Raw genomic sequence first — 10,479 nt, 5'->3', positions numbered from 1 at the left:
TGCAATGTAAGCAATTTCGATGCATAGCATGTTGCTACTCTTAACATTTTCTTTCTCATGTAACGTACCATTACCGTAAAAGAAAAGATACATTATGAAATAAAAGAAATACTCTGATTCTGACTGTCATGCCACAATTAGGGAGTTTAGTGATTCTTCCATTACAGCTCTTTAAAATGATTAGTGTTTTATTCAAGGGGTGGGAACATTTACTATCAGTGTAATCATGATGCTTTCTGAAGACAGAGTGACCCATATGACACCAGCAAGTGTTCTTGAGTGCTGATGAGGAGGATCGTTTGTGTAGCATCTCTAACCGGTGTCGCCCACAATGTACTTTGCACAGCTTTGTTCACCCACCTTCTACTAGCATGATTGCCTCTATAGATGAGTGGCTCTTATATGTCTGCAGTCTTCTGTAAGTCTGTGAGTAAGAATGGCCTTCTGCTCTACAGTAAAATGCTACAGACCATCTGAATGGAGTGATTTTGGAGTGTGAGCGAAGCAATGAATTGCAGCTTTGAGTACCTAATCTGCAGTCTGAATGGTTTAAATGACTGCTCGCTTTCACCTATCGTACCAGACGCTGTGCCTTGGAAGATGGAAAAGGGATGCCATATATTGTTAGAACGTGCTTGTTTGTGCTGTCATTAGCATGTATGAGCCAGAGCATTTCTGCAAGGTTCATTTAAAAGACACAAAACCACATTCTTTTATCATAATAACCATAGTTCACCTCAATTGAACTAATGCGAGGTATTCTGCATTACACAATGAAGCTGTTGCTGAGGTCTCACCGCAACAGGAAGTCTGGAGGGATTTAGACAAGAACAGCACAGAACACTGTGCCTCCTCGAACAATAATTGATTTGCACCTTGCTGAATGCAGACAACAGATGGAGGTGAGAGAACATGTTCATGTAGGAGGCACAACCTGGCATTGCATCAAAATGCAGATAATTGATTTTGTGTAAGTACTGAAGAAGTGAATCTTATGAAAACATGTTTTGGTCACGTTTCATCCGAAAAACAATTAAGGATACGACCTTGTACGTATATATTCTTGTGTAAAAGTTTCTGGGATCATTCATTTTATCAAATATATTTTAGTTATTAATGAATTTCCTGCAGCGATAACTCCAGTGTTCAGTGTCAGAAATCATTCTAATATGCTCATTTGTTACTCAAGAATTATCATTTTTTTTTACTTTTGACAGTAAATGAAAGCTATTATTATATATATGATAATATTGATAGTTAATTTTTTTTTCCATTTGAATTGACTTATTTTCTCATTCAAGTCTAAATACTGCAGAAATACTTTCATGTAAAGGGTTAAAGCTAGTTGACATTTAGCTCCTTGCCCTGCTTTCTGTGGAAACCTTACAAAATATGTAACACAAGATCTCTGAACATAATGTTCCATAAAAGAATAATAATAATAATAATAATAAGATTTCTGGGAATTTTACAGAGTTGCATGTTTATTTCTATGTTCATGTTTCTTACTAAAATAATCTCTAGCATAAAACAAATTTCAGCCTGGTCACTCTGTTTAATCAAAATGAGAAAAAAAAAACTATTGTTATAATAAAATTTATAATAGAATCTGATAATTGCAAGTATGTATTAGACTGTTTCTTAGTCCCTGCAAATACTGGTTCAAGGAGGGTAAAATAAGGGTTGAAGAAATAGTTCATGCACTCACCTCCATGTTGATACAAACGCCTTTGATTTTCTCTCCTCCACAGATCACAAAAGAAAATGCAAGGCAGAATGTCTTGGTCTGCCTTTTCTTTACAATCAAAGTGAATCTGGGCTTTCCAAAATCCAAAAGTTACCAAATATAAAGGGTCTAAGAAGTGGTTCTCAAACTATGTATCCTTCACAGCAGCTTTTTGGGAAGAGACCAACATTTATATTATTATTCATTTAAAAATTATTCAAAAGCTCCCTCACATTTACATAAATTCAATTATCGTGACATGTTCAATTACCAAGAGTCACTGATGATCAAAATTGTCATGGATAATATACTTTCATAAAACACAAGAGACAAATACTGTCTAGCAGATTTACCTGGTTGCAAAAACCACAAGGGAAAACCAATATATCTTATGCTGACTCTCTGGCTCAGGAGATTTATCATTTAATTCCTGCTTTTCCAGGGGAATTTTCTCCTATTTGATAATAGTTGACCCAGTGACACCTATTCCTGTCAGGTTGAAGATAAATGGACATGCACAAATCAGTGTCATATGAGTTTCCTGTCTTGTGATGAAATATGTCACACCATGTACAAAACATGGAGATTTAAAAACCTTCAGACTATTAAAGGGATAGTTCATCCAAAAATGACATTTCATAATAACATCATGATGTGTTGTTTCAAACCTGTATGCATTTCATTTTGAGGTGAACTAAAGAATAATATTTCAGCTGTTGCTTTTCCAATAAAAGTCAATGGGGTCCAGTGTTATTTTGGACTCCATTGAATTTCATTGTATGGACAACGAGATGCAATAAAGTCATGCAGGTGTATGCAACAAAATGAAAAGTGAATTAAATGATGACACAGTTTTCATTTTCGGGAGGACTATCAATTTGAAGATGACTCTTGTTCGTTGCTCATGACAGGCAGTGATTATCATGTATTTTTGTGCTGTGTGACTAAGACAGCTCTTTAAGTGAGAGATCTCGAAGTACTGCATTCAGAAATTAACTTAGGGCAAGTTTGCTGTGCATGACGGATCCATTTTTATTCACAGTGTATTTGAATGTGAACGAAATTAAATACCACGACAGACAGGCTTATTTCTGAGCTCTATTCATCTCTCCTCCTCAGAGTGCTATTGATTGTTTTTTAGTTTTTTGTCCTTACTTATTTATTGAACATACAGAGTACGCAGAATGCTAAGAGCTCCTGATCGTTTCTAAAACATCCAGACAGAAAAGCCTCCTAATCATCTCTCAGATAATTACTTGTAATTGATTGTAATGCAATTTCATATCACACACGCTGGATAATTTAAGTGGTTCGCATGTATAAGCCTACAGCTGTACAGCTAAAGCTATAATTTTAAGAAAACAAAATGCATACAGATTAGCATCTGATAGCTGTTCCAGTTTATGCATTTTTATTTTTTTTTTAAGCTGTGCAAATACAGCTTGCCTGTTTTTCAGTGTCTGGTGCATTTTGCCATTTGTCTCATTCATTGTTGTTTCCTCTTCTGAATGCCTATGCAAATTTATGCAAATCCCTGCACGGTTTACCTTGGGAAATGTGGAGCAAACACTTGAAATTTCTGTAAAATAAATGCATCATAATTAGCTGACTACCCTGATTGGGTTTTGGATAAAGGCTAAGAGGGCTCACAGCATAGTGGCAATGGACAAAATTGAAATGGCAATGAAACTAATCCAAAATTTCACAGATTAAAATTTAAAGACATTCCATCCTGTGTTTTTGAGGCTATTGCTAATGTTGTCATCTCTGTTGTTATGGTAGCTGCAATAAGGATTTGTACTTTGTGCAGTTCCCCAGGGGAATAAAGTGAAAAAGTAGAAGGCTACAGCTGTGTGCTGCCAAATGGGAACAATCTAAATGAATATTACTTGAGTGGCAACTTAAAAATGGTTGCTATGGTTTCCCCGAAGCACCATTTCACCCCTGCAATGCTCACTTACACTTCAGCTGTTCGAAACATGTTGTCAGTATTGGGCCTGCATGGAGTAGTTTTTTATGTTTAAATAAAGAGGTTAAATTTAAGTGTGATTTTCTTTTGGCTCACAATGAATCCACGGGAGATTGAATTTATCAATTACATTATGGCTGGATGCACAGTTCTTACATCAAAGCCTTAAGGAGGCTTTTGGGCAATTTTTAGGATGGTAAATTCAAATGCATTCACGTTCCTTAAAGCTTTCAGTTTTTCAGAGTTGTGAAATTAATTATCATATAATAATGTTAAAAAATACATACCGACCAGTGTGAATGGTTTGTCAATGCATTTTCCAATTGGTCACCCTAGTGAGTTAAAGAAATCACACACTTGACTTTTTAATGATTAGATGACATGGCAATGAATTAATAGATCATATACAGCCTCTGTGAGGATGTACAGATGTGTTCACACCACGATGGAATTTAACATACTGATGAGATTGTGGCTTATAAAATGCATTCATGTCCTCTAAAAATAAAAGAATGATATTTAATACAGTTTAACATACAGCGAAGCTTGAATAGGGTTGAATAACTAATGCCTCCTTTTATGAAAGTAAACACTGGCTTGGGAAACACTTATATAGACTGCTTTAAAGTTTTCAAAATCTATTCCACACTTCTTAATTGCCTTTTTACCACAGATTGCCTTTTACCCCCTCTGCACAATTAATGCATTCAAGTGCCTCATGCTGCCTTTCATTTATACAAATGGTGATGCTTGTCCTCTCAAATAATTAGCAATAAATTAACCCATTTATGAGTTAAATAAAAAAAGAGAAGAAGACACAGTTCCTGACCTGCACACAAAGGCTGAGCTCTTTTGATCTCTGAGAATCATTTTTCTGAGGTCTTGCTGAACAAAGCTTGTTTTGTTTCTTTGAGAACCACTTTAAGGTCCTTGTTAAGTCAAGAGGATAGATAGCACAAATCTAAAACCTGATACATTTTTCGTTTGAAATAAGGACATGGAATTTCACTCCTTGAATCCTTTGTCTCCTCACTAGCCTAGCTGATTTCTTTCCAATTGAATCTTAAGCAGCCAGATGTGTTTGACATCGGAACCAGTTACAACAGCTGCTCTTTATGAAGCCTTCTGGTGCAGGCCTTGAAAATGTGTTTGTTTCCACCACAAAATAATATCTGCATCTTCAAGTCTGCAGCTTTCTTCTTTTCCTTTGCAAAGTTGCTCTAAGCTTAATGACAGCATTAGACCCACACTCTCACTTCACTGATTTTCCTAATACATTCGCTAGCAAAATACGTAGTCTGTTTTGCTGGATAAAAAGGCTGGCTGATGATGCTGATGTACCTCATGCTACATTTAGCAGATACTGATATGACATGTCTGAATTCTGGCATGGAAAGGAACAGTCAGAAATGACATACCATTAATATTCAACAAAAGCCAACACTGAGATTAAATGCATCTCTTTTAGAAGAAATCTCAACAATGTCACAAACTTTTCTCAGATTTTCCAGCCAAGTGTGAAATGTTAGCTGTGACTACATGCTTACTCATAATTCTCAACATGGGGTAACAAACTGTTGGTGCCTCTAACTGTTTCAACAAGCTCCTTGGTCTGTTTGTCATCAGTTATGAAAACATGGCTATTAGAATTGTTTCTTCTGTGCTCCCTATATGCAAAGGGACCCATTGCATTAAATTAGGTGGTCCAGACATGTTGACTGCAGGGAATACACAAGTGTTTATTAGGTAACCCTTGGGGATCATCAGCTAGGTCCATTTTTCCCTCCCTGCATGGACTGGGCATCTTGCTCTTGGTGGTCCTGTGCTGGGCTAGCAATCAGCGTAGGTGGCTATATTAGATAATTAGCATGCAGAGACATTCACAGGCGTATCTTGCCTGGAAAAATTGTAACAACTTCTGCTTCATCCTCTACCCACTGTGACTGTATGCATTCACAAAATTGTTGGTCCCTGCGTTCACATGAGAAACTGATTATCTGTTGACAAAATGATTCATGTGACTTCCGTTACTTGCTTGTAACTGTGTGTAAATGTCTTTCAGTCAAATACTGTGTGTTGTGACACATATGATCATGTTAGATAAGCTTTCTAATAAACGACAAGACTCTTTCAAACAGTGGTGAAAGTGTTGCATTTTACTCAAACATTTACAAGGTAACACAATTGCAAAAGGTCGCCCGTATTGAATGCAGATGCTATCTATGTGATTGTAGTCACACAGACCATAACCACATTGTTGTAGCATAGAATCAGCGAGCCAGCCAGACAATTACAGGACTGTATGCATTAATTGTTTTTATTTTTGATATTGTTGCTGTTGTAATTCATGTCTAAAGCTGAGTGCACACTTGAGATTTTACCCTGATTTTTTTTTTTTTTTTACATTTCCGGGGTCATTCATTTATTTTTATTGTTGGTCACAGGTGGCTTAGTATGATGTTCCAATTTACTAACATTTGAGATGAATCTTAGCTTCCAGTTTAGTTCTGACAGTGTTAGAAAGTGTTAGAAATAATTGCTGCAACAATGGCAGTCTAATGAAGAACTAATAGGCAGCAGCCATTGATGACAGATTTGTATGATTCAGATAAATATCTGTCAGTTGAAAAAGGTTTAACTATATCATATGCAAAATAAATGTAACATTACTTATATGATAATACTACAAAACCTCTAATTTGCGCTAAAACATTAGCAGTCCATGACCTCTTTGTCCAGCCGCAACTAGAGACATACTACAGAAAATCATTTTGTTTTTTGTTTTTCTGGCGAAACATTTCCACATTACTGCAAGAAGATGCTTGGGTTTGTGCAATTTAACTCCAATTTCACATACAAATGAAGATATGGGTGTTGACAAGGATGAGGACTGAAGATATTTGATGTTGCATAGTCTGCGTTGGTTTTTTTCCCTCAAGTTCTCACTAGGGTCACATCGTACAATGTGACGAGCAACTATGATAAAGCATGCAAAAGAAAAGAAAAAAAAATTGCAAACTGCGCATCCAGCTTAACATGATTAGTATGGCTTTGTCACACGAACACTCCACCATTGATTTCCATAAATCTTCTGGGTCAAATACACTTGTTTATTCATCTGAGAAATGGTTGACTTGATGAGTAATGTAGTGTAGTGTGAATGCATTGTAGATCATCTAATTAAGTCTATCTCACACCTCAGAGCTGTCAAAATGAGATAAATTCTTACAGCTCTTCAAGAGAAACGACAAAACCATATAATAGCAAAGCACATGGCACTTGCTCCTGTGAAATTATCATTACTTTAGCTCTTTCCACCTGTAAAAGGTCAGGCTCCATCTCTTGAACATTTTATGGAAGTATGCCTATTTTCAGAAATGTAGGAGTGTTCCAGTGCGAGCTATTTCATATGTGTCTTAAAGCAGAGCATGCAGTCCATTATCAGAAGCGAAAGGCTGTCATTTGATTGAACTCCAATTGCTGGATTCCTCTTGAGAGTGTCTGGACCTGACAGTGAGAGGTTCTGAGGGGTTTTACTGCAGTGATCTATATCAGATGAGCAGTGATCCTTAAAAGCTTGTGAGGCTGAGAGGGTTTATAAGTTGTTCTGCGTCTTTTGTTTTTCCGGTTTGGGTGACAGCTAAAGAAACAACATTAACCACTAATCCTGTACGTGAAGATACAGCAGGGTCAGAGGTTATGGGGAAAAAGGGACCTCAGCCAAAACATCTGATATTTCTCTGACTACTTGCTAATAGTGGAGAGAAAGAGAAAGTAGGGTGTGAAAAAGAGCTGTCAACATCTAGTTGTGGTTTGCTGATATTCCTCTTGACTGTGGTGGGTTCAAGGACAGGGTATTCCCAAACAGATTTACCCCTTCGTAAAAGCTGCACTGCAAATTTATGTTTAGTATCAGGTGTTTTCATTTAAGGTCAAAGAGATGTATGAGGGAATATTGAGCCTGGATCACTAATGTCCACAGAAACATCAAAACAGAGCTGAGAGCCTGAGTATTCTCTTTAGTCTTCATGAAACAAAAGCCTACCAACAAAAAAAGCATTCGTTCTCAATGAATATTTGTTGGAATACCACTCCAGTGGTGTAATGTCTGAGGGCTCCTTCTGATTATTCTGTGCTGATGTGGCACAGATCTTCAGAGGCAGCTGTCGGGGACAGGGCTCTCAGGTGATTGGCTCTCCTTCACTGCTACTTCAGAGATGAGCGTCAAGCAGGTGGCAGGATTGCGGGAAGCACAGCGAGATAGTAGCTCCTGTCTACTACGTCTGCAAGGGCACAGGTAACCACGCAGGTGCATGCGGACCTTGCTGTGCAGCGAGGCATAGATGAAGGGGTTGTAGCAGGCTGAGCTCATGGCTATCAGGTGGCAACTGACCTGCAGCACGTTGACATAGTGCTTGTCCAGGATTTTGAAGTCTGAGTCTAGATCCAGAAGGAGATTGAGGACTTGCAGCGGGAGCCAACAGAGGGCAAAGGCCAGGACCGAGGCCACCAGAAGGGAGAAAGTCTTGCGCCGCTGTTTGCTCCATCGCTGCTGGCTATGGGACGGCTCTCCTGGCAACGTGTGTTTGCGGAGGTGCACGCTGATGGCACAGTAGGAGATGCTTACAGACAGCAGGGGGATCATGTAGGATGCCAGCAAGAAGAAGCAGGAGTAGAGTAGGCGCTGTCGTTCAGCTCCCAGCCAGAACTCCTCACATACTACCAGCTCCATGCCACTGGGTCGTAGGTCCACGTAGCGTGTGTGGAGGGAAGGGGGAGCAGCGAGGGCCAATGAAACTGCCCAGACGCCCAAAGCCACTGCGCCACAGCCCCACACTGAGATACGCCTCCGTACTGGGTACGCCACCACCACATAACGGTCCATGGCGATAGCGGTCAGGGATAATACAGAGGTGAAGACCGTTGCTCCTTGTAACAGTGGAATAAGGTGGCACATTGGACGGCCGAATGCCCAACCACGTGCATCAAAAGCATACGATGCTGTCAATGGCACACAGCTCAGACACATCAGCAAGTCCCCAGCTGCCAGGTTGCCAATAAAGAAATTAGTGGCATTGTGGAGCTTCTTATCCGTCAGAATGCAGGCAAGAAGGAAACTGTTCCCAACACCAGCCACAACAACAACCAAGGTGTAGAGTGGAATAAACAGAGGTTTGAAGCGGAAAAGCAGCTGGGTTCCTGAAAATTTATCCAGGAGGTCTGTCCAATTTGAAGCTCCAAGGGTTGTGTTAAAGCCCGCCAAAACTTGTTCCAGAAGAGGATCCATTTCAACCTGTGACAAAGACATTCATGAACAACAAAGACAAACATCACGCACACACAGGTACACACTCAGTCATCGGTTAGAGATAAACTCATTGATTGGCACATGGAAACACTGTTGCCATGCTTTTGATGGAACCCTTTTAAAGAGTCTTTCTTCTTCTGCATTGATGAGACTTGAGCACCCTCTAAGTGCAAAGCAGAAAGGCTGCATTTCACAGACCCAATTAATTGCTAAAGCAGACTTTTTTTTCCGAAGGTGAGTCATAAAGTCTAATTATAGTGTTATTATTTAGTATTATCTAGAAGTAACTCCTAAGATATTTACCTTTATTTTAAGCTACGTTGTCTGAGGTAATTCACAATGATCTACTAGTTATCCGGCTTTATGAATTGAGAAAAAATAGCATTTGGTGACTCTATAATTACTTCTTGATATTAAACTCCATTATACAGAATTTCACAATGCGTGATTACATGAATGCATGATTACAGTAGCAATCATAGCACATGCTCAGCAGATTTGAGTTGAAAAAGCCAAAAAGTACTAATGATGATAATATTCATCAGATGATAAATTCAATTAATAACTAATAAATGCATTATATAACAAGTCTAGTTTTGCATAAAATATGATTTGCACTAGGAAACAGTGTGTTCCAAATATGGCATCTTTTTGAACAGTGATACAGATTAAGTACAAATTAAAACACTGTTTCAGTGTGTATTGTTAGAAATTATATCTGATGATGCCATCAGCTGCAAGGAAAGCGGTCAGACAGCATATGGTCAGAATGAGACAAAACAGATGCATTTGATTTTTTAGACTGATAACATTTTAATTTTAATTAGTTAAGATTAAAGCAACTGAATACAAACTTAATCACTTAAATCAAATTCATCCTTTTTAAATTAAATAATGCAACACTGGTCTACTATGTGTAGAAAACATGAATTAAAAAGTCAATTACAGCACAGTTTTAAAAAGGCATGTGCAAAGTGAATGACAAGCAAGTGCTTGTTTGTGAGAGAAAATGCAAAAGACACAGAAAGAGTACCTGCTGCACAAAAGCCTGATGTATTGCAAGGTACGATTTTTGATGTCCCCTTAGTGTTCTTCCACAGTTGAGATATTGTTCATCTCAAAAATTCCACATCCATATATGATCCTCTGTGCCCAGTTTTCCATGCAGTAGTGTGTATCTGATGTCATTTACCACAGGAGGAGAGTGGTTAGTGAGGTGCAGACCACCAACCCAATGGACTGTGGTGGAGGGGATGCTGAGAGAGAGAGAGAGAGAGAGAGAGAGAGAGAGAGAGAGAGAGAGAGAGAGAGGAGTGACTCCATCTTGTCACAAATGCAGTAAAACTAAGACTGAAAAGAGACACACAACCTCTTTTTTTTCTCTAGAATAAAATTTAGACAGATGTGTATATTTCAGACACATTTTATTCATAAAATGTATACAAACTCAGTCTTTAATCTCTCTTTGAGATCAAT

The 10,479-nt window shown here is 38.4% G+C and overlaps 1 protein-coding gene across 1 annotated transcript; it reads right to left on the bottom strand.

The window, feature by feature from the left end:
• Nucleotides 1-6,367: 6,367 nt before the first annotated feature.
• LOC132123304 (prolactin-releasing peptide receptor-like) lies at nucleotides 6,368-10,219 on the bottom strand. The gene is made up of 2 exons (XM_059533857.1): nucleotides 10,037-10,219; nucleotides 6,368-8,988 (listed from the first exon to the last, which is right to left on the bottom strand). The coding sequence occupies exon 2, from the start codon at nucleotides 8,980-8,982 to the stop codon at nucleotides 7,849-7,851; it is 1,134 nt and encodes a 377-aa protein (XP_059389840.1). The 5' UTR covers nucleotides 8,983-8,988; nucleotides 10,037-10,219; the 3' UTR covers nucleotides 6,368-7,848.
• Between the last annotated feature and the right edge of the window lie 260 nt (nucleotides 10,220-10,479).

The sequence above is a fragment of the Carassius carassius genome, chromosome 41, assembly GCF_963082965.1.
Source record: "Carassius carassius chromosome 41, fCarCar2.1, whole genome shotgun sequence".
NCBI classification, from domain to species: domain Eukaryota; kingdom Metazoa; phylum Chordata; class Actinopteri; order Cypriniformes; family Cyprinidae; genus Carassius; species Carassius carassius.
The sequence above is the reverse complement of the archived record's forward strand: the minus strand, read 5'-3'. Positions and strand labels throughout refer to the sequence as shown.

Bases quoted from the DNA above. Each gene is read 5' to 3' on its own strand.
- LOC132123304 (XM_059533857.1), bottom strand. From the start codon at position 8,982: ATGGATCCTCTTCTGGAACAAGTTTTGGCGGGCTTTAACACAACCCTT.